The 23,984-nt window shown below is 41.8% G+C and overlaps 1 protein-coding gene across 5 annotated transcripts in view; it reads right to left on the bottom strand.

Annotated features, from left to right (window-relative positions):
• CEP192 (centrosomal protein 192) overlaps positions 1 to 23,984 on the bottom strand; it is a 150,440-nt gene that overhangs the window by 74,632 nt on the left and 51,824 nt on the right. For all 5 annotated transcript variants that reach the window (XM_017343984.3, XM_070050534.1, XM_070050531.1 and 2 more), the window contains exons 11-18: positions 18,863 to 19,226; positions 16,559 to 16,702; positions 15,393 to 15,457; positions 13,441 to 13,650; positions 11,162 to 11,288; positions 10,316 to 10,446; positions 292 to 1,105; positions 77 to 203 (exon numbers count right to left, since the gene is read on the bottom strand). In XM_017343984.3, coding sequence (XP_017199473.3) covers positions 77 to 203; positions 292 to 1,105; positions 10,316 to 10,446; positions 11,162 to 11,288; positions 13,441 to 13,650; positions 15,393 to 15,457; positions 16,559 to 16,702; positions 18,863 to 19,226 — 1,982 coding nt within the window. The remainder of the gene's footprint in view (positions 1 to 76; positions 204 to 291; positions 1,106 to 10,315; positions 10,447 to 11,161; positions 11,289 to 13,440; positions 13,651 to 15,392; positions 15,458 to 16,558; positions 16,703 to 18,862; positions 19,227 to 23,984) is intronic.

The raw sequence follows: 23,984 nt of genomic DNA, 5'->3' as shown, positions 1-23,984 counted from the left end.
TTCTTCTTTAAACCTTCTGACCAGTTTTTATACACTGAGCATATCCTTTTATTATTAAAAAGAGGTAAGCACCTACCCTGATAAACTGGTTCCAGAAACTTCACTAGGAGAAGAGTGACTCAGTGGTGATGTAGAAGGTCTGAAGCTCTCCTGGTCTTCCTCTGAGCCATGTGCACCTCGCTCAGGAGAGGCATCTTTCAAATCTATCAGGAAAGTATTTCCAATGAGAATAGAAAAAAAAAAAAAAACCTGCATAATTTTGTGAGTGTGATCAGTTACTCAGACACTTACCAACAGCTTTGGGTGAGACTACGGAATGTTTTCCAAAGGTCACATGCTTTTCGCTGTTGCTTGTTTCACTAACATGTTCACTTTGTCTACGGCATTCTCCATTATCTTCCGTTTCTTCATGCCCTTCTAGCAGCCAAACAGATGTTATTCTGGGATTCCTTACTGATGAAAGAGATGTTGGAGTGGAAGCAGAGGTAGCTTTCTCACTATCACCAACACCTGATACCTTGTCAACAGTGTGTATCTTCACATCCACTACTGCACCTTCGTTCTCTCTTACATTTGTAAGAACTGAGTTTGAAGAGTTTACTGCTCCAGCTGATTCCTGGTTCCCACTGTCTCCATTTTCACCATAAAAAACAGCTGCTGTATTTTCTCTTGGTTCCCTTCCATTTACATTAGTAGTTCCCAAGTTCATGTCTTGAATACTTTGTTCTTTTGGCAAAGACAAATCCCAGATACCAGACATACCAGCTCTGGAAAGGTTTTCCAATCTACCTACTTGTCTATTCACTTCTGTTTTTGTAAGATATTTCTCCATATCAAATGCATTAGATGCACTGCTTTTTTCTAAATCATTTGGTGAGAAATTGGATACACTGGAACAGATCTCTCGTTTATCATCTTCCTGTAAAGCCTTGTCTCTGTTTTTATTTGTAAGTGCCTTAATCATGGCAACAAGTTGGGAAGGGTCGGTACTGACTGATGCATCTGCAATGGCTGAGGCAATGGTGCTTATCCTAAGGACAGAATCACTACCACTAGTTGACATCTCATCGTTTGTTTGGAGTTTGTTGTTCCTGAAGAAAGTGTCCTGGAATTGAAAAAATTTGCAAGAGATACGTTTATACTTCATTTCCAGAGACATGAACATATTAGTTCATATTTTTTTAAAAGTTCATTTGAAAGTCAGAAATACAGAAAGAGAAGGGGAGGGAGGGAGGGGGGATGGAGGGAGGGAGAGAGAGAGAGAGCGCGCGAGCTCTTCCACCCACTGGTTCACTCCCCAAATGCCCACAATGGCTGGGGCTTGGCCAAGCCAAAGCCAGGAGCCAGAGGCTTCCTGCATGTCTCCCAGGTGAGTGCAGGGGCTCAAGCACTTGGGCTCAAGCCATACGCCGCTGCTTTCCCAGCCACATTAGTAGGGAGCTGGATCAGAAATGAAGCAGCCAAGACTTAAACTGGTACCCATTATGGGATGCTGGCACTACAGACAGTAGCGTAACCTGCTGAGCCATAGCACCAGCTGAACATATTAGTTTAATCTGTATTTATAGTAGTCCCCCACTTATCCATGGGTTATATGCCCCAAGACTTCCAGAGGATGCCTATAACCATACATATACTAAGTTTTTTCCTAAATATATATGCTTATGATAAAATTTAAAGTAAAATCTAGGAACAACTAATAATGAAAGAGAATAATTAAAACAATACCCTGAAATAAAAGTTACGTGAATGTCTTATTCAGGGGTGAAGAATCTTTTTTCTGTCAAGGACCATTTGGATATTTATACTATCATTTGGGAGCCATACAAAATTATCAACTTAAGAATTAGCGGCCAGCACCACAGCTCACTAGGCTAATCCTCCACCTGCAGCGCCGACATCCTGGCTTCTAGTCCCAGTCTGGGCGCCGGATTCTGTCCCGGTTGCTCCTCTTCCGGGCCAGCTCTCTGCTGTGGCCCAGGAGTGCAGTGGAGGATGGCCCAGGTCCTTGGGCCCTACACCCGCATGGAAGACCAGGAGGAAGCACCTGGCTCCTGGCTTTGGATTGGTGCAGAGCGCCGGCCGTAGCAGTCATCTGGGGGGTGAACGAACGGAAAAAGGAAGACCTTTCTGTCTCTCTCTCCCTCTCTCTCTAACTCTGCCTGTCAAAAAAAGAATTAGCCTGCTGCTGGCACTGCGGCTAACTAGGATAATCCTCCGCCTGCAGCGCCAGCACCCCAGGTTCTAGCCCAGGTCGGGGCGCCGGATCCAGTCCCAGCTGCTCCTCTTCCAGTCCAGCTCTCTGCTGTGGCCCGGGAGTGCAGTGGAGGATGGCCCAAGTGTTTGTGCCCTGCACCTGCATGGGAGACCAGGAGGAAGCATCTGGCTCATGGCTTTGGATCAGCAAAGCGCCAGCCCTAGTGGCCATTAGGGGAGTGAACCAACAGAAGGAAGACCTTTCTGTCTCTCTCTCTCACTTGTCTAACTCCGCCTGTAAAAAAAAAAAAAAAAAAAAAAAGAATTAGCCTGCTATAGATTTACTAAATTTCAAGTCCTGCCTGTGATTGCCTTAGCCGGGACAGACCAAATGATTCTATAGGCTTTATGTGGCCCACAGGCCATACATTCCCTACCCGTCTTATGTGAATCAATCAGTCTCTCTCAAAATTTTCCATTTGGGGCTAATGTTGTGACACAACAGGTTAAGCTACCACTGACACTGGTATCCCATATCAGGTCACAAGTTTGAGTCCTGGCTGCTCCATTTCTGATCAAGCTCCCTGCTAATGCACATGGGAAAGCAGAAGTTGGCCCAAGTACTTGGCTCCTGTCACCCATGTGGGCAACCTAGATGGATTTCTGTGCTCCTGAGTTCAGCCCAGTCCAGCCCCAGCCATCACAGCTATTTAAGGAGTGAACCAGCAGAGAAATCTTTTTTTTTTTTTTTTTTTGACAGGCAGAGTGGACAGTGAGAGAGAGAGAGACAGAGAGAAAGGTCTTCCCTTGCTGTTGGTTCACCCTCCAATGGCCGCCACGGCCGGCGTACCGCGCTGATCCGATGGCAGGAGCCAGGTGCCTCTCCTGGTCTCCCATGGGGTGCAGGGCCCAAGCACTTGGGCCATCCTCCACTGCACTCCCTGGCCACAGCAGAGAGCTGGCCTGGAAGAGGGGCAACCGGACAGAATCCGGCACCCCGACCGGGACTAGAACCCAGTGTGCCGGCACTGCAAGGCGGAGGATTAGCCTAGTGAGCCGCGGCTCCGGCCCGAGATCTCTTTTTATATCGCTCCATCTCTTGGTCACTCTCTCAAATAAATAATTAAATCTTTAAAAAATTTTTTGCCATTTAATGTTCTAGAGCCACAGTTGACCACAGGAAACTGAAACTACAGAAACTAAAACTTAGATAAGAAGGGACTAATGTACAAGCATTATGTAAGATATAACAGCACCAAGGAATGAATAGTATACCAGTTTAACAGCCTAATGAAAAAGACAGCTGTTATTAACTTTAATCACACAGTGTCAGGTTATATATAAATTGTCAGGTTTAAAAAAGAAAGCAAAACGAGGAATTAAAGATGCTAAAATTTAATTAAAGAATAATTTATAACCAAAAAACTAAGCTACTGATATTGAAGAGGTAGCTAGCCATTGTGATTACTAGTACAATTCTCAACATTTTTATTAATCATTAGAATTATTTAAATCAGAACCATGAATTAAAAACTGAAATGGGCCCAACAGCAAAGAAATATAAAACTATTTAACAAAAAAATTCAGGTAAAGACTTCTGCCTCTAGTAACAGATTAGGTAATACAAAACAACCTGTTGCCAACAGCAATTAGAACCAGGACGCATCTTCAAAAACATCTCTGATCAACTGGAGAGTTAGGACAGTCCACGTACATGGGGCTAAAATCTAAGAGAAGAAAGCACCTCAGAGTAATAAGCCCAACAGTGGGAATGTTTCTCCTTTGAGGACCTGCTACTTCAGGAGGCTGAGCAAAGCTATTCAAGTGAGAAATAGAGTACAAAAATTGAGTTCAGAGTCTGACAATGATGGGGTTTGGGGTTAAGGGCTTGCCTGGGTATGAGTGTGTTTGTGTGTGACATCATAGAAAACCTCAATGATTCAGGGAGAAACCACAAAGGGACACATGGTGGGAGCAAAGGTAAACTAACACTGGACTGGCCTGTTAAGGACCAGAGCACGGTTCTACTCAGCTCAATGCCAATAACAGAATTACAGAGGTTGCCAGTTCCCCTTACTCCCTCCCTATCAGGGGCAAACAAAATCAGTCTGGAAGACAGCATCTCCCTTAGCCTCAAATTATTTCAACAATTTTCCCTGTAAACTCAGGGGGGAAAAAAAAGATATTTAAGCACATTGCAGTAAAATGAATAAAAACCCTAGGAAAAATTTTAAAGCCGCCAGAGATATCATTATCTTTAATCAATTAACAGTAAGACTCAGTCAACATTTAAAATGAAACAAAAGCTTTTAAAGTGCAAAAGCTGTTCACAACAGAACTCTTACCAAGAAAAATACACTTGTAGAATGATGGGGAAACAGAGACATTTTTGGAGAGAAAAAAAAGAAAACTCATTACCAGCACACCCTTACTAAAACAAATATTAAGGATATCCCTCAACTAGAAGAAAATCAACCTCATATGAGAGGGCTAAGATGTACACTGTTTGGATGTGATAATAGTAGCCATCCTTATCATCATATAACATGGTATTTAAATATAGAGACAATTAAAATTTAACACAATATTAGTTTTAAAGTTTGGAGGGCAGTAAATTGAGTATTTTATTATCCTTACTATGTATAATAAGAACTTTTATAAAAACAAAAAATAATTTTTATTAAACATTAGTAAGTCAAGGAAACAGGTTATAATACATGGGAAACCACTACATTAATATGAATATAGTTATTATGTATAATCAAATTAATATAGAGAAAAATTAAAATATTTTAAATATTTACTCCAAAAAACTGGCAAAAGAATAAAGTCTAAATGAAGGAAACAGAAAGCAAATGAAGACAGCACCGTGAAAGTGTCATTTATTGGTAACTATCTTAAATAAAAGTGGAAAGAATGATTGTGAGATTGGTTGAAAAACAAAATACAATTCCATGTTCTCACAAAAGAAACATCTAAAATACAACGACATAGAAAGCTTAAAAGGAAAATCATGGGAAAAGATATAACCTGCTAACCCTAATCAAAGACAGCTGGTGCTAACTAGGCTCATGTCAGACAAGACTGAGGGAAAAAAAGCATCAATAGAGATGGGAAGACATATACTGACTGATAGAAGATTTGATTCACCAGAGAGAACAATTTTAATTTGTATTGACTTTATATAGCCTCAAAATTTTTAAAAATATTTATAGTAAATATAAACTCATAATAAAATTAGCAAATATACAGACTCATAATTAATACTAGAAATTCCACAATCATAGTGGGAGATTTAAAAACCTAAATAACTGAAACAACAGCACAATGATTCTAAGAATGCAAGCAGCTTGAGCGGCCTGATCTAAACAAATCTCACTGAAAAGAAACACAAGAGTGCAGCCACCAGTCACAGGACAGGCATTTCCGTCAAGTGCATAGGGACCATTTTCAAAAGCAGTACAGACGCTGAGTTACATAACATATCTCAATAAATGACAAAAGAATAAACACAAAAAGAATCTCTAGGTACATACAACTGGCCTAAAACCAAAAATCTCAAATGTGTGGAAACTAGGTGACACGTTTTTTAGAGAACTCAAGGGGAGGTGCCGGTGCTGTGTTACAGTGGATAAAACCGCTGTCTGCAACGACAGCATCCCATATGAGTGCCAGTTTGTGTCCCGGCTGATCTACTTCTGATCCTGCTAATGCCTTGGGAAAAGCAGCAGAAGATGGCCCAAGTGCTTCGGTCCGTTATCCATGTGGAAGGCCTGGAAGACACTCCTGTGTCCTAACTTAGGCCTGGCCCAACCCTGGCTGTTGCAGCCATATGGAGAGTGAACCAGTGGATGAAAGATCTCTGTCTCTCCTCTCTCTCTAACTTGTTAAGTAACTGGGAAAGGAAGAGGGAAGAAGAAGGGGATGGCAAGGGGGAGAACACTCAAGGGGAGCAGGTATTGTGGTGCAGCAGGTTAAGATAGCATCCCGCCGGCACCGCGGCTCACTAGGCTAATCCTCCGCCTTGCGGTGCCGGCACACTGGGTTCTAGTCCCTGTCGGGGCGCCGGATTCTTTCCCGGTTGCCCCTCTTCCGGGCCAGCTCTCTGCTGTGGCCAGGGAGTGCAGTGGAGGATGGCCCAAGTCCTTGACCCTGCATCCGCATGGGAGACCAGGAGAGGCACCTGGCTTTGGATCAGCATGGTGCGCTGGCTGCAGCGCGCCGGCCGTGGCGGCCAGTGGAGGGTGAACCAACGGCAAAAGGAAGACCTTTCTCTCTGTCTCTCTCATTGTCCACTCTGCCTGTCAAAAAAAAAAAAAAAAAAAAAAAAAGCATCCCATATGGGTACCAATTCAAATCCCAGCTGCTCCACTTTCAATCCAGCTCCTTGCTAATGTGCCTGGGAAAATAGTGAAAGATGACACAAGTTTTTGGGCCCCTGCACCCACCTGGAAGACATGGAAGAGCTGGAAGCCTGGCCTTAATAAGGCAGAGCTACACAGAGAGAGAAAGGGAAAGACAAAAAAGATTTTCCATCTAATGGTACACTCCCCAAATGGCCAAAATGGCCAGGTCTGGGCCAGGCCCCAACAAATAAATCTTAAAAAAAACAAAGAGGGGCCGGTGCCATGGTGCACTAGGTTAATCTCCTGCCTGCGGCACCGGCATCCCAGATGGGCACCGGGTTCTAGTCCTGGTAGTGTTCCTCTTCCAGTCCAGCTCTCTGCTGTGGCCTGGGAAAGCAGTGGAGGATGGCCCAAGTGTTTGGGCCCTGCACCCGCATGGGAGACCAGGAAAAGGCTCCTGGCTTTGGATTAGCATAGCTCCGGCCATTGCGACCATCTGGGGGGTGAACCATCAGATGGAAGACCTTTCTCTCTGTATCTCTCTCTCTCTAACTCTACCTGTCAAATAAATAAATAAATAAATACAACAAAGAACTCATGAGCAAAAGAAATTAAAAAAATATACTCAATGAATAATGAAAACATGGCATATCAAAACATATGGAATAAATGAAAAATTGTGTGGACTACAACAAAAATTCTACTATGGAAATTAATACCACTAGATGCCTGATTAAATTAGAAAAGCAGGGAGACAGAAAAATCAACTAGCTACTCATTTGAAGAAGTCAGAAAAACAGCAAATGAAATTCACAGAAATTAAAAGAAATGAAGACCAGAAAATATGAAATAGAAGAAACAGAGAATAAAATTGATAAATTCACACAATTAAGACACCTCAAGGAAAACAGGCGACTTAGTCAATATAAGAACAAAATAGACATAGCTAAAGAACATAAGACAACAAGAGAACATTACAGTCAGCGTTATTACAATAGGTTTTCAGGTAAAGAGCAAACATCATAATTCCTAGAAAACTACAACTTACTTAAAGTGACATGACACTAAGAATTTTAATCAGGAGTTGTATAACTTTTTCTTGTTTTGTTTTTTAGGAGTTGTATAACAATTAAAGAAATCGAATTTGCAATTAAAAAGCACCAAATAAAGAACATACCAGTTCCAGATGATTTCAAAAAGGTATTCTAGCAAAAATTTTTTAAAAGTAGCTATCTTATCAAAACTACCAGAAAATAGCAAAAATGAGATCAAAACCAGACAATACCCCAAGAGGAGGCATTAATCTTAAAAGATATAAAGTCCTAACCAAACTGTTAAACCAAATCCAATGTAAGATATCATGACAAATCAGGTTTATTCCATATAATGTAATTCACAAAATAAGAGATAGTTCATATTCATCCTTTTTTTTTTTTTTGACAGGCAGAGTGGACAGTGAGAGAGACAGAGAGAAAGGTCTTCCTTTTCCATTGGTTCACCCTCCAATGGCTGCTGCGGCCGGCGTACCACACTGATCCGAAGCCAGGAGCCAGGTGCTTCTCCTGGTCTCCCAAGCGGGTGCAGGACCCAAGTACTTGGGCCATCCTCCACTGCACTCCCGGGCCACAGCAGAGAGCTGGACAGGAAGAGGAGCGACCGGGACAGAATCCGGCACCCCGAGGGGGACTAGAACCCGGTGTGCCGGCGCCACAGGCGGAGGATTAGCCTAGTGAGCCACGGTGCCAGCCTCATATTCATCTTGAAAGATTCAGAAAAGCATGTGACAACAGGCAACTGCCTTACATGTTAAAAGCAAAAAAAAAAAATGAAAACAGAACAAAAAAATAGTGAGCAAAGAAGAGAACTCTACTAATTCAGTGATAAACAGAAACTTACAGTATACATCAAATGTAAAGATAAAAATACCGAAAAGCTTTCCCACTGTTTGGGGAAATAATGTATCATCACTTAAATTCAATACTGTTATGAAGTCCAGTTGAGTAAGGCAAAACAAGAAACAAAACACAGAAATGAAGGAATAAAACTTGTTATTCCCAGATGACATAATTATACATAGGAAATTCAGAGAATCTGTAATTATTAGATAATAATTTATTGGATATAGAGTATATATACTTATATATATGAACAAACTGCATTTTGCTTTAGCCACAACAAATAAAAAATGAAGAAAGATAACATTAATATGATGTTTCAATAATTTAGGGAGAAATCTAACAAGAGACATGAAAAATACACACACACAAACATAAAACACAAAGAGAAGGAAACAAATTGAGGGATATGGAAGATTTCTCTCTCTCTCTGCCTTTTGATTAAAAATGAAATAACCTTTAAAAGATTCAAGATCACACAGATGTCAATTTGCTGTTTTACAGATTAAACAGAAAAGGTCAGTTGGTTGCTATGCAGAATCTGATGGTTTGATGTTACGGAAATGAAAAGTGCCAAAAATAGCCAAGATACTTAAGAAAAATGATAATGGAAGGACTTGTAGGACTTATTCTACTAGATAGCAAGGCCCATTACAAAGACAGAATATTTAACGTTGCCATACTGACACAATCAGACAACTAGACCAAAGAAACACAATAGAGAATCTACAAATAGACATATAAAATCACGGGTATCTGATTAATGACAAAGTTGGTGTATTAGAGGAATGGAGAAGCATGGCCTAATTGGACCATTAAGATACCATTAAAAGTGAAAAAGGCAAGTTACAGATGGGGAGAAGATACGTAAAACAGTTGTAACTGGCAAAAGGCTCCTATCCAACACATATAAAGAACTACAAATCGGTATGACAAAGAACCCACTAGAAAAATGAGGAGACCTGAACGGCTACTCCACAAAAGAAGCTATCCAAATGACCATAAACTAAAAATGTACTCAAGTTCATTAGCAGTCAAGGAAATGCAAATTAAAACAAGGAGATACCATGACACACTTACCAGAGTGATTAATAACACCCAGAATGGGTGAGGAAATGTACTAACAGGAATTATCATACACTATTGGAAGAAATCTACATTGATACAAACACTTGGGAAAACAATGTTAAAATTATCGAAGTGAAGGTATACAAACTCTATGACCCAGCAATTCTACTCTTAAAAACACCTGACACATGGATGTGTGGACAACATCAACAAGACAAGGGTACTAGGATGGCTGTTCAGACAGCATTCTTTTATAATTGCTCAACACTGTGACTATCCCAAACATTCATCAACTATAGGATGGATATGTAAATTGTAGAATATTTGTAATGGAATATTATACAGTAATGGAAATAGGTTTCTGTCATACTCATCTAACAGAAGATGAAGAGGAAAAAGTCTAAGAAAAGGAGTATTATCACATGGTTTCTTTTACATGAAGTTCAAAAAATGAAATAAATACAGTGTTTGAGGTCAAGGTACCAATGAAGGAAATGGTATTTGGGAGGGGGCAAAAAATAGTTTCAGGGCTGTTAGCAATATACTTTCTTGACAAGGGATGTGCACAGGTGTATAAATTATATATAAACATTCATTAAATCTGTTTCTTTTATAAACTCTTTGGTATGTATAATTACATTGATGAAATAGCTTTTTGTTTTACACTTCTAAAGAATACTTGCAATAAAATTGAAACCAGAAAAAAATCCATGTGAAACTGTATATTTTGCTCAGGTGATCTTACTTCAATCTTACACAAAAAATATATCAAGATCATCTTAGATTTCTTTCATGAAAGGCTTAAGCTACCTCTGTTTTGCTTTTACTGGCAGTTAACGTCACATCATTTTCATCCATTTGTGAAGTACTCTCCAGTGCTTCAACCTGAAGTGTAACTGATCCTTCACTTAGTTGTGCTTCGGACTGTTCATTTAAATCTCCTGCAGAAAATATACAACAGTCAATTTAAAATTATATACTCTCTCACAGAAACCATCTGTGGGATAAGGACCAATCAAAATGATGATCAGCCAGCGCACTGAGGCCAGCACACCGCGCTGATCCAAAGGCAGGAGCCAGGTACTTCTCCTGGTCTCCCATGGGGTGCAGGGCCCAAGCACTTGGGCCATCCTCCACTGCACTCCCGGGCCACAGCAGAGAGCTGGCCTGGAAGAGGGGCAACCAGGACAGAATCCGGCGCCCCGACTGGGACTAGAACCCTGTGTGCCGGCGCCGCAAGGCAGAGGATTAGCCTAGTGAGCCGCAGCGCCAGCCATAATAAAATACTTTTATAAATAGCATATTTAGACAATCATACCTGAAATCTTAAAAATCTATTTAAGTCTATCTAAATAATAAATACAATATCTATGACTAATTAATTCACTCATTTAAAAGGCCAAAATTAACTACCTATTTGAAATTACTTTATTTACTCTGGCTTTCACAAAAGGATTTAGGAGGATATTGGCTGATTTGTTTCTACTTCAGATTGAAAAGGAAATATGGATTTACATATGAGTAAAATCTATCACCATTATTGAAAATACACAAAGTGGCATATATATTTGCACTCATACTGAACATGATCACACAATTACTAAGTCACAAGTTTTAATATAAAGGTTCCTAAAATTCTTGCATTTAATCCTTTACCTGAAAATGGATCACGGTTAAGATGAGTCATTTCTTTTTCCATATTACTTCTTGATAGGTCAGACTTTCTTATTAAAGCAATGGGTTCTGTCTTCTCCGGTGATCTAATAAAATAACCAAATGATGGCTACAAAATAATTAAACGTGAATTACTTGCTTTATTCTCAACTGCTTTGAGAAATTCTAGGCTATCTTATACTGGAAAAACAGATAAATGGCTTCATCAAAACTGTTTATCCCATTTAACATCCAATTATAAGATGTACTTTAAAAAGTCCAGGTATAAACTTTTATTTCCTTAATGCAACCTACCTTTTAATCATTAGAATTAATATTGTCAAATAAATTGCCCTAAGAAATTCAGATTTAAAACAACACAGAAATGATACTTAAATGTTAGGCACTGTGACATTCAGTGAGAAAAAAGATAAAAATTCCTGCCTCCTAGAACTTATGGAGTATAAAGGTATTTTATTTTACAAACTAAACACATCCTTGAAAATATGTTTTAAGATTAGGTATGTTCCTACTGACTTGTACAAAAGTTTCAGACAAGGTGACATCCAAGGAGCCTGCTGAAGGACAGGAAATAAATTCCCACTTGTCTTTCTTATTTAACTTCCGTATATGCGATCTAAAATGTGTATTTGCCTGATAAAATCAATTTTACTCTCCATCACTTGGGAATTTCTTTCCTTGGCCCAATAACTTGAATGCAAGTAAAAATGCATGACTAATACCAAAATTTAAAATCGGAATAACAGATCTCTTTTTGCATGATCCAGTTCATCTGATTTAAAATAATTCACTCACTTCTCAATTTCTCTCACAATCTCAAGAATCCCAATCAAGCTATGCACAAAAACCCACCTCTCTCAAAAGCTTAAGATTGATGAACTAAGGATCTGGCAAGAGAACTATCTAAGTAGAAAAGCATTTGGGCTGCACTAAGGTAAGAGAGGAAAGGAATCACCTAAAGGCAGAATTTTTAAGTAAAAAGGAAGCAGAGGCAGGCATCTTGGCACAGCATGTTAAGCTGCCACTTGCAAGGCCCCATCCTATATCAGAGTTCCAGTTCCAGTTCCAGCCACTCTGCTTCCAACCCAGCTTCCTGCTAATGCATTCTGGGAGACAGTTGATTATGCTTCAAGTGTTTGAGTCCCTGCCACCCATGTGCGAGACCTGGATGGAGTTCTAGGCTACGGGCTTCAGCCTGGCCCAGCTCCGGTTAATGTGGCCATTTAGGGGTGAAGCAGAAGGTGGAAGATCTTTCTCCTTACCTGCTACACTTTGTGTGTATGCGTGTGTATGTATGTGTATGTATGATTCTGCCTTCCAAGTTGAAAATAAATATTTTAAACGGTAGGGGTAGGCATTGTGGTACAGGTTTAGCTGCCACTTGGGATGCTCTCATCCAATATCAGAGTTCTAGTTTGCATCCCAGCTACTGTAATTCCAAACAAGCTTCCTTCTAATACATCCTTGAAAGCAACAGACAATAGCTCCAGTGTTTTGGTTCCATGTGGGAGACCTGGATGGAGTCCTAGAATCTGGGTTTTGTCCTGGCCCAGCCCTGACTGTTGCAGGCATTTGGGGTATGAATCAGTAGAAAATCTTTCCTTCTCTATCTCTGTACCTCTGCCTTTCAAGCAGATGACAATAAGTAAAAAAATAAACATTCTATTAAAAAACAAACAATTTTAAAGATAAAGAAGACTGAACATTTTTGGAAAAATTATCAGGCCATGTACAGAGTGAAAAAGCATACTCTGCAGAGAATGTTAAAACTGGCAAGCAACACTTTGCTCAGGACTAAAACGGAGCAAGATACTAATCATCAGAACCCAGGGACTTGTCTCAAAGCTCCCAAGCCTCCCCTCTTACCACAGGCCTAGAGACCTAGAAGGGCCGTGTGGTTTCAGGGAATGGGCCTGGAGCAGTCTCCCTCAGCTGGTGGCCCAAGGCGCCCAGCACCTGGTACAGCACCCAGCCTGGTTTCAGAGCAAGTTTAGTTTCTTCAGCATTCTCTTGCTTCCTCTTTCTCACATGTGTTCCTTCTGCACAAACCTGATTCTCTGACACAAGTTTCTGCAACACTAGGACCTCACAAGAACACAGATACCCACCCAATCAATCCTCATCACTGTCACCTCCAAAACTGTGCCAAAATAAACCACTTTTCTTTATAACTTGCTCAGTCTTGAGTATTTTGTTATGGCAACACAAAACGGACTACTACATCTGATCACTTTAACAACTTATACACATCTTATACTTACTCTTTTCACATTGCTACCACCATCAAGGCAACCAAGAGCTTCAGATCTTTGAGCAAAGAACTCTCCTAAAGATAGTCGTAAATAACTGGCATCATCTTTGTTCAGATCAGATGTGCTAAATGATTTCTTCAACAGATTGTAATTAACTGTAGCTAACCAGGATGTATCCCCTAGTGCAACAGAAGTGTTCTGAGCATCTATGTTTTCTTCCTAGGAAGGAAAAAAAGCTATTACTCCATTTCTTCCACCAGCAAGCCTAATTTCTATTCTAATATAAAACCTAGAAAGATGTAACAGGGTAAACAGTTGGCCTAGCAGCTAGATGCTGATTAAGACACCTCTGTCCCACGTCAGAGTACCTAGTTTCAATACCTGGCTGCAGCCCCTGACACTGGCTTCCCACTGACGCCAACCCTGGGAGGCAACAGTGATGGCTCAAGTAATTGGGATCCTACCATCCAAATGGGAGATCTGGATTTTGTTTCCAGTTCTTGGATTTGGCCGTGGTTCAGCCCTGACCAGTGTGGGCATTTGGGGAATGAATTAAAAGATAGCTGGTTCTCTCTCCCTCCCTCCCTCTCTCCCTCTCTAATAAAATTTTTTGGAAAAATTTAACTAAGAAAACTTAAAAATCAATTTTTGAAAAGTTAGGCAAAAATAATTGAACAAATTCAAATATAAGTAGCTACTAAAGCTAATGAAGTCCAGAAAAAAAGAAAGTGATTTTTGAAAACTTGAGCTATAAAACACATTGCACTTCTTTTTTGTTTAAGATTTATTTATTTGAAATAAAGAGGCAGAGACAGAGAAGTCTTTCATCTGCTGGTTCACTCCCCAAATGGCCACAATAGCTGGAGCTGGGCTGATATGCAGCCAGGAGCCAGAAGCCAGGAGCTTCTTCCAGGTCACTCACTCAGGTGCAGGGTCCTAAGGACTTGGGCCACCTTCTATACTGCTTTCCCGGGCCACAGCAGAGAGCTGGATCAGAAGTGGAGCAGCCAGGACTTGAACTGGCGCCCATATGGGATGCCAGCACTGTACGTGGCAGCTTTACCCAATATACGACAGTGCCAGCCCCAACATTGTCTTAACATATTGCTTAAATGTTGTCACAAGTAAGAATCTTTAGAAATGGATATACTGTTACTAAAAACAAACAGGATTATTTTATTAGGAAAACATATTTTAAGAACTATTGAACTATCTGTAAAAGCGATTAAAATTACTTTAAGTGAATTAAAGGCTTATTTCAATGGCACGTATTGGTGCCAGCAGCCTGTGTCAGAGTGCACAGATTAAGTTCTGTGTTCTTGGCTTTATCTTGGCCCAGTCCTGACTATTACAGGCATTTGGGGAGGGAACCAATGGATGGGAGATCTCTGTCTCTGTCTTTTAAATAAATAAAAATTAATTAAAAGTTTTAAAAAGAAAATAAACCCATGGGGCCAGCACTGTGGCACAATAGGTTAAACCTCCACCTGCAGCAGTGGCATCCTTATTTAGATACTGGTTTGTGTCTAGGCTGTCCTCTTCTGATCCAGCTCCCTGGTTATGGCCTGGGAAAGCAGTGGAAGACAGCCCAACTTAGGAGACCTGGAAGAAGGTTGTGGCTCTTGGCTTTGGATCGACTCAGACCCTGCAATTGCAGCCATTTGGGGAATGAACAGAGGATGGAAGACACCTCTCTCTGTCTTTACCCTTCTCTGTAAATCTGCCTCTCAAATAAATTAAAAATCTTTAAAAAAAATAAAATAAATACAAACATCATTTTTAAAAAATATTTATTCCAATATTTCAGTAAGCAATTAATACTTTAGAATATGAAAGAAAAGTTGCATACACTTGAGAATAAGAATTCTATATTAATTAATTCTTTCTATTCAGAAAGGAATGAACATTTTTCTTACATCCCAGAAAAATTTAAAACTTTGGTTAAAGAAATAATTACAAACCTGTATAAATTGATGTTCTTTATTAAATTCTTCTTCATCTTGAGCAATCAAATCCAATGCTTCAGCTTAAAAAACAATAAATTCATATAACTAATTACATCAATGCCTAATTGAACACTAGCACACAAACATAATTGAGCTAGTTAAGAAAATGAAATATGAAGGACATACACTGTTTATAAATGCATCTATGTTGAATACTTAGGTCCGAACACACTGCTATGATTATCTTATCACTTATTAACTGGTCCTAGTTTACTAAAGAAAAATTTAAGTTGTCATTTTTAAAAGTTTCAAATTAATTTTAGCTTTGAAGAGCTTGACACACCTGAGTTTAAGTACATGTCCATGAATACTTGAGGAATTTCACCTGAACAATTAGACTACCAACACTATGCAAGATCACCACAAAGATGTCTGCTAAGGTACCCCAGGTACCTGTTCACCCAAAAATATTCCAGCTATATGGGAACGGCATTGCAGCATAATAGGCTAAGCCTCAGCCTGCAGTGCCGGCATCCCATATAGGTGCCAGTTCGTGTCCTGGCTGCTCCTCTTCCAATCTAGCTCTCTGCTATAGCCTGGGAAAGCAATAGAAGACGGCCCAAATGCTTAGGCACCTGCACCCATGTTGGAGACCTGGAAGAAGCTCCTGGCTTTGGATTGGCCCAGCTCTGGCCATTGTGGTCATTTGGGGAGTGAACCAGCAGATGGAAGAGCTTTCTCTCTTTCTGCGTCTGCCTCTCTCTGTAACTCTACCTCTCAAATAAATAAATAAAATCTTAAAAAAAAAAATCCAGCTGTAGAAAACCCTCCAAAATGGACTGGCTTATCAGGACACTTTTTTTACTCAGGACAGAATATTAAAAGTGACCCAAATAAATCCTAAATGTAACCTTCAAACCCAGCAATACTATGGGTCCCAAATGGAAGTAAAAAGGAATGCTGGTCTAATTCCTTGTCCCTACTGAAAGAAACAGACCAGTTCATTCCACCAAAAAAAAAAAAAAAAAAAAACCTTTGTATAAAAACAAGCAAAGAATTTCCAGAATACAATTATATTCCAGAAAGGCGCTGATGTGCCTCACCAATATAAAAAGAGTAATCTCAGACAATCATCAGAAACAATGAAACCATATAATAAAATTGGGTAACTATATACTTACAACCAGATTTGAAGTCTTCATTCATCTTCTCATTTAGAGACATATTAAAATTTTGTTCATTATTAAAAGATGTATAATAGGCAAGATCAGTGACCCATTTACCGTCCTCATTTTGATAGATCACACTCTGGGAGAGATGTGTTTCTACAAAATAAAATTCCCAAAATAGCCAATGGCATATTAAACAACTAAAATGATAAAGTATTCTCAAATAATTTTATTCGACTGCCTTAGTTATAAATAGTACTAAAGCTGGCTAAAAAACAGAAAGGGGCCTGCGTTGTGGCATTGCAGGTTGAGCCGCTACCTACAACACCAGTATCCCATGTGGGCACCAGTTCATGTATGGCTGTTCCATCTCCAACCCCGCACCTGGCTAATGGGCCTGGGAAAGAAGCAGAAGATGGTCCAAGTACATGGGCCCCTACCACACATGTAGGAGACCCGGATAGAGATCCATGCTCCCGGCTTTGGCCTGACCTAGCCTAGCCCAAGCCATTCATCTGGGGAATGCACAATGAACTGACAAATGGAAGATCTCTCTTACTCTGCCTTTCCAAAAAAAAAAGAGACAGAGAGAGAGAGAGAGAGAGAGAGAAAGGAAAATACATTTCCCTAAAATAAAAGAAAAACAGGCCGATGCCACAGCTTACTAGGCTAATCCTCCGCCTGCGCAGCCAGCACCCTGGGTTAGTCCCGGTCGGGACGCCGGATTCTGTCCCAGTTGCTCCTCTTCCAGTTCAGCTCTCTGCTGTGGCCCAGGAAGGCAGTGGAGGATGGCCAAGTGCTTGGGCCCTGCACTCGAATGGGAGACCAGGAGGAGGCACCTGGCTCCTGGCCTCAGATTGGTGCAGCACGCTGGCCATCGTGGCCATTTTGGGGGTGAACCAAGGGAAGGAAGACCTTTCTGTCTGTCTGTCTCTCTCACTGTCTAACTCTGCTGCTAAAAAAAAAAAAAAAAAAAAAAAAAGAAAGAAAAAGAAAAGAAAAATATCTCCTAATGGTAAACAAAACAAGCCTTATGCATAGTAAAAGCCTATAATGGAGAATGAGGAATAAAGGGGAGGAAGACAAAAACTTAGAAATATATACTTATGGGGCTGGTGTTATGGAGTAAAGGGTTAAACTGCTGCCTGCAATGCCCGCATCCCATATGGGCACCAGTTTGAGTTCTGGTTGTTCCAATTCCAATCCAGCTCTCAGCTAAAGTACCTGGGAAAGCAGTGGAGGATGTCCTAAGTCCTTGGGCCCCTTGAGACCTGAAAGAAGCTCCTGTCTCCTGGCTTCAGCCTGGCCGTTGTGGCCATTTGAGTAGTGAACCAGCAGATGGAAGATCTCTCTCTCTCTATCAGAAGATATCTCTCTCTATAACTCTGCCTTTCAAAAAAATAAAATAAATTTTGGGGCTGGCACTATGGCACAGCTGGTTAAAGCCCTGGCCTGAAGCAACGGCATCCCACATGGGCGCCGGTTCTATTCCCATCTGCTCCTCTTCTGATCCAGCTCTCTGCTATGACCTGGGAAAGTAGTAGAAGATGGCCCAAATCCTTGGACCCCTGAACCCATGTGGGAGACCCGGAAGAAGCTCCTGGCTCCTGGCTTCAGATCAGCACAGCTCCAGCCGTTGCGGCCATCTGGGGAGTGAACCAGCGGATGGAAGACCTCTCTCTCTCTCTCTCTCTCTCTCTCTCTGTAATTCCAACTTTCAAATAAATAAATCTTAAAAAACAAAAAAAAAAGGGAAAAAAGAAAATAAATCTTAGAAAAGCAAAAAAAAAAAAAAGACATATATACTTCTACTACATCTCTGATTAATGACAACTATTTCTGGGATGGGTGTTTGGTGCAGCAGTTGGGGCACCACTTTGGGCATCCACATCCCACACTGGAGTGCCTGATTTCAAATTCCAGCTCCTTCACCTTCAATCCAGCTTTCTGCTAACATGCAGCCTGGGAGGCAACAGACAAAAGCTCAAGAGCTTATGTCTCTGCCACCCATGCAGGAGACCTGGAGCAAGTTCCAGGCTCCTTCTTTCAGCCTGGCCCAGTCCCACCTGTGTCAGGCATTTCAGGAATGAACCAGCAGATGGAAGAACTCTATCTTTCTGCCTTTAAAATAAAAAATAAAATACTACAAATAAATAGATATTATTTCTCTTTGCAACATATTTAAAAATCTTTAAACTCTGAAACATCAAATATTTCAACAAGAGATATTGGCAAGTTCAATGTGGAAAATATCCTATTCAAAATGTACAAACATCTTATTACTGAATCGTATCAGAAGAAAAAAAGTACACTTACGATCTTTATTCTTTCCAATAGACTCATAAAATGCACAGGTTCGCCGATCACAAGTTGGTGACCAGAGGATAGCATTGGAATTAATTCCATCGTTACTAACAGGCTTCAAAGACACCATGTCCATAGGCTTTTGAGCAGATGCTGCAGAAGTCCCAGAGTCTAAGCACCCATCCACGTGCAGAGTTGTTTCTGAGTCCGACACCAAATGCTTACTTTGCTGAGGAGCCCCTGCACCCTGTTTTACAGGATCATTCAGGTCAAAACTGCTGTTATCATCAGCACTTGCATCTTGAGAATGAACAGGGTTAAGTTTCTCTTTGGTAGCCACAAGAGTCTTCATTAGAACACCTTCTCTTGTGCTTTCCTTTAAAAATCAGTAACAGACCGACAGTAAGCTTTGTTTTTCAAAACTCATTCAAAAATTTCATAGGAAAAAAAAATCATGCAGTTGATAAAAAAAGTATTCATTATGTGAAGGAACAGCCTACATACACATCACTGTATTCTAGACTATATATAAACCAATGTAAGCAACTCACCAAAACCAAACTCTCTAACATGATAATCAGATTTTAGATATTAAAATGGGTCCTCTATGTCTGTTATATTACAGGCTGATAAAACTATAAGATTACCAATAGTCTCCACAATGTAGTAAGCATATTAAAGTAACAAGCTTAATAAAATTAATATGAATAGCAGCTCATGAAAACATAAATATCTTTTAATAGCAGTTAAGATAGCAAATACTGGCCGACGCTGCAGCTCACTAAGCTAATCCTCCGCCTGCAGCGCCGGCACCCTGGGTTCTAGCCCCGGTTGCTCCTCTTCCAGTCCAGCTCTCTGCTGTGGCCCAGGAAGGCAGTGGAGGATGGCCCAGATCCTTGGGCCCTGCCCCCGCATGGGAGACCAGGAGAAGCACCTGGCTCCTGGCTTCGGATCGACGCAGCGCGCCGGCCGTACCAGCCACTTGGGGGATGAACCAACAGAAAAGGAAGACCTTTCTCTCTGTCTTTCTCTCTCACTGTCTAGTTATGCCTGTCCAAAAAAAAAAAAAAAAAAAAAAAAAAAAAAAAGATAGCAAATACTAACAATGCCCTGAGGAGTCCATTTTCAACTGTTCAGCCTCAGCAAACTATGCCAGTGCCTCAAAACTATGCTTTCCACTACACTTGCCAAACAGTACTTCTTATTCCTTCCTAAAACAACCACTCTTGACAGGGGGTTCAAATGCCTGCAATTTTGTTTTAAGACATTTATCTCAACTGCCAATAAAACCAAGAACAGCAGTCCTTTTTGCTATAGTAAGATGTATAATACCAAAAACAGGCTGCTTGATAGATTTTAGATTTTATTTATTTGAAAGGCAGAGTTACAGAAAGAGGTTGAGAGAGAGAGGTCTTCCATCCACTAGTTCACTCCCAAATGGCTGTAACGACCAGTGCTGGGCCAGGCCAAAGCCAGGAGCTAGGAGCTTCATCCAGGTCTCCCAAGTGGGTGCAGGAGCCCAAACATTTGGGCCATCCTCCACTGCTTTCCCAGGCACATTAGCAAGGAGCTGGATCAGAAATGGAGCAGTCAGGACTCATATGAGATGCCACCAATGCAGGCCGGATATTAAACCTGTTGTACCACAGCATCAGCCCTTTGATAAAGATTTTAAAAGTTAGACTACTGGCTGGCGCCGCGGCTCACTAGGCTAATCTTCCGCCTTGTGGTGCCGGCACCCCAGGTTCTAGTCCCGGTCGGGGCACCGGATTCTGTCCCAGTTGCCCCTCTTCCAGGCCAGCTCTCTGCTGTGGCCCGGGAGTGCAGTGGAGGATGGCTCAAGTACTTGGGCCCTGAACCCCATGGGAGACCAGGATAAGTACCTGGCTCCTGCCATTGGATCAGCGCGGTGCGCCGGCTGCAGCGCGCTGGCCGCAGCAGCCATTGGAGGGTGAACCAACGGCAAAGGAAGACCTTTCTCTCTGTCTCTCTCTCTCACTGTCCTCTCTGCCTGTCCAAAAAAAAAAAAAAAAAAAAAAAAAAAAAAAAAAAAGACTACTAAAAGGAGACAGTTAAAACATGACGACTTTGGAATAAGAAAGACCTAAGTTCAAGTCCTACGGCTACTAGTTATTAAATGGAAGGTCTGTCAACATTGTAATATAAAAATAAACTTCCATCTTTACCTTTTTTATTAGACAGGCAGAGTTAGACAGTGAGAGAGAGAGAGAGAAAGAGAAAGGTCTTCCTTCCGTTGGTTCACCCCTAAATGGCCACTATGGCCAGAGCGCTGCGCCAATCCGAAGGCAGGAGCCAGGTGCTTCCTCCTGGTCTCCCATGTGGGTGCAGGCACCCAAGTACTTGGGCCATCCTCCACTGCCTTTCCGGGCCACAGCAGAGAGCTGGACTGGAAGAGGAGCATCCAGGACTAGAACCCAGGACTAGAAACCAGCGCCCATATGGGATGCCAGCACCGCAGGCGGAGGATTAACCAAGTGAGCCACGGTGCCGGCCCCACCTTTTATCAAAATAAACTCCACATAAATTAAAAGATTTATATGTGAAAGTACTAAGAAAATATACATGAGTAATTTCATACTGTTCAGAGAAAAACAATTTCTAACATATATGTCGTATCTTCATTTGTGTCCCCCTCCCCCAGAAGAGAGTTCATATCCAAGTTCTAACCTCAGTACCTGTAAATTATGACCTTACTCTGAAATAGTCTTTGCACATGTAATTAACTTAATGATCTTGAGATGAGATCATCCTGGGAGGGTGGACCCTAAGAACACTGACTAAATTCATTATAAGACAAATAAAAAGATTTCAGACACAGAGAACAGTGAACACAGGGAGATTACAGTGACGCTGCTACAAGCCAAGGAACACCAGAAGCCACCAAAAGCTGGGAAAGAGCAGGAAGTATTCTTTGTTAAAGCCTTTACAGGAGCACCACTCTGCTAGTACCCCTGATTTTAGACTTTTGGCCTCCAGAAACCAGAAGAATGTAATTCTATTGTTTCAAATCAGCATGATAGTAATAATTTGTTCTGCTAGCCCTATTAAAGTAACATAAACACAAAAGCCTAAAACACATAAAGATCAATCAATATATTTCTGTAACAAAAGGACATTATAAAATCAAGTTAAAATATGAATACCCAATAGAAAACAGACAAAAGAAATGCCACTTGGCTGGAGCCGAGGCTCACTAGGCTAATCTTCCGCCTGTGGCGCCGGCACCCTGGATTCTAGTCCTAGGCGGGGTGCCGGATTCTGTCCCGGTTGCTCCTCTTCCAGTCCAGCTCTCTGCTGTGGCCCGGGAAGGCAATGGAGGATGGCCCAAGTCCTTGGTTCCTGCACCTGCTTGGGAAGACTGGGAGGAAGCATCTGGCTCCTGGCTTCAGATTGGTGCAGCACACCAGCCGCAACACAACAGCCGTAGCGGCCACTTGGGGAGTGAACCAATGGAAAAAGGAAGACCTTTCTCTCTGTCTCTCATTCTCTCTCACTGTGTAACTCTGCCTGTCAAAAAAAAAAAAAAAAAAAAAAAAAAAAAAAAAAAAAAAAAGGAATGCCACTTAAAAATAGAGAACTACTTTTTGTATATGACATTAGCAAAGATTAAAAGGAACCGGAATGGACCACTGTCGTGGCTCACTTGGCTAATCCTCTGCCTGGGGCACCAGCACCCTGGGTTCTAATCCTGGTTGGGGCGCCGGGTTCTAGTCCCAGTTGACCCTCTTCCAGTCCAGCTCTCTGCTGTGGCCCTGGAGGGCAGGGGAAGATGGCCCAAGTGCTTGGGTCCCTGCACTCGCATGGGAGACCAGGAAGAAGCACCCGGTTCCTGGCTTCGGATCGGCATAGCGCTGGCAGTAGTGGCCATTAGGGGAGTGAATCAACGGAAGGAACACCTTTCTCTCTGTCTCTCTCACTTTCTAACTCTCTCTGTTTCTCTCACTGTCTAACTCTGCCTGTCAAAAAAATTAAAAAAAAAAAAAAAAAGGAACCAGAATGAAGAAAACCAGCTCTGTCATGCATAGAGCAATTTATAACAATCATGAACCAAGAATGCAGATGTGACTTCCAGATTCCAGATCCATATATTAGAAGCTTCAAAGTTACCACTCTGTGCTAACAAATCAAAAGATGAGTAAACAGACAAATCAAGAATTCTTCTTAGATCTGTAACAGAATGATGGCATAGAGAAACTACTCCCTCCAAAACCAGGAGACGGGTGGATATAGCAAACCTAAGCATACAATTCCTAAGCACAAACCTCCAGCGGTAACCAAGGCCAGGGTAGGAAACAGGAATTGTCACTGAGGAAACGACAGCTCAGTGTGGACAGTCTAAGAGGTAAACACTCAAGGGGGACCTCTGTCACAGTGTGATGCCAATGCTTCTTTGAGTTTTACCTCCAGAGGCTCAAGCAGGTTCTCACATCAAGCATCACAGAACAATCTCTTGAGCTTCCAGCAGCGGGAAGTTAGGAGAAGGCATTTCGGGCCGGCGCCGCGGCTCACTAGGCTAATCCTCCGCCTAGCGGCGCCGGCACACCGGGTTCTAGTCCCGGTCGGGGCGCCGGATTCTGTCCCAGTTGCCCCTCTTCCAGGCCAGCCCTCTGCTGTGGCCAGGGAGTGCAGTGCAGGATGGCCCAGGTGCTTGGGCCCTGCACCCCATGGGAGACCAGGAGAAGCACCTGGCTCCTGCCATCGGATCAGCGCGGTGCGCCGGCCGCAGCACGCTGGCCGCGGCGGCCATTGGAGGGTGAACCAACGGCAAAGGAAGACCTTTCTCTCTGTCTCTCTCTCTCACTGTCCACTCTGCCTGTCAAAAAATAAAAAAAAAAAAAAAAAAGAGAGAGAAGGCATTTCACAATTCCCTGGACTAGCTGTTCTAGAAACCCTGCCCACAAGAGAAACTATTCACCCTGAGGGGTCTGATCAGAGCCAAACTAAACTGGGAAACAGGAGATGCCAAACCCCAGCTTCCTCTTCCTATCCCAGCCAGCCTAAGGAGAAGAGAAACACGGAGAAACACTTGAGAAATTCAGTCTACAGCCACAGGCACCCTAAAACAGTGAGATCTAACCATCCAATTATAGAACACTTCTGTTCCCCTTCAACC

Source organism: Oryctolagus cuniculus, chromosome 10 (genome assembly GCF_964237555.1).
Source record: "Oryctolagus cuniculus chromosome 10, mOryCun1.1, whole genome shotgun sequence".
In the NCBI taxonomy this organism is placed as follows: domain Eukaryota; kingdom Metazoa; phylum Chordata; class Mammalia; order Lagomorpha; family Leporidae; genus Oryctolagus; species Oryctolagus cuniculus.
Note: the sequence above shows the minus strand (reverse complement) of the source record. Positions and strands in the feature narration are given on the sequence as shown.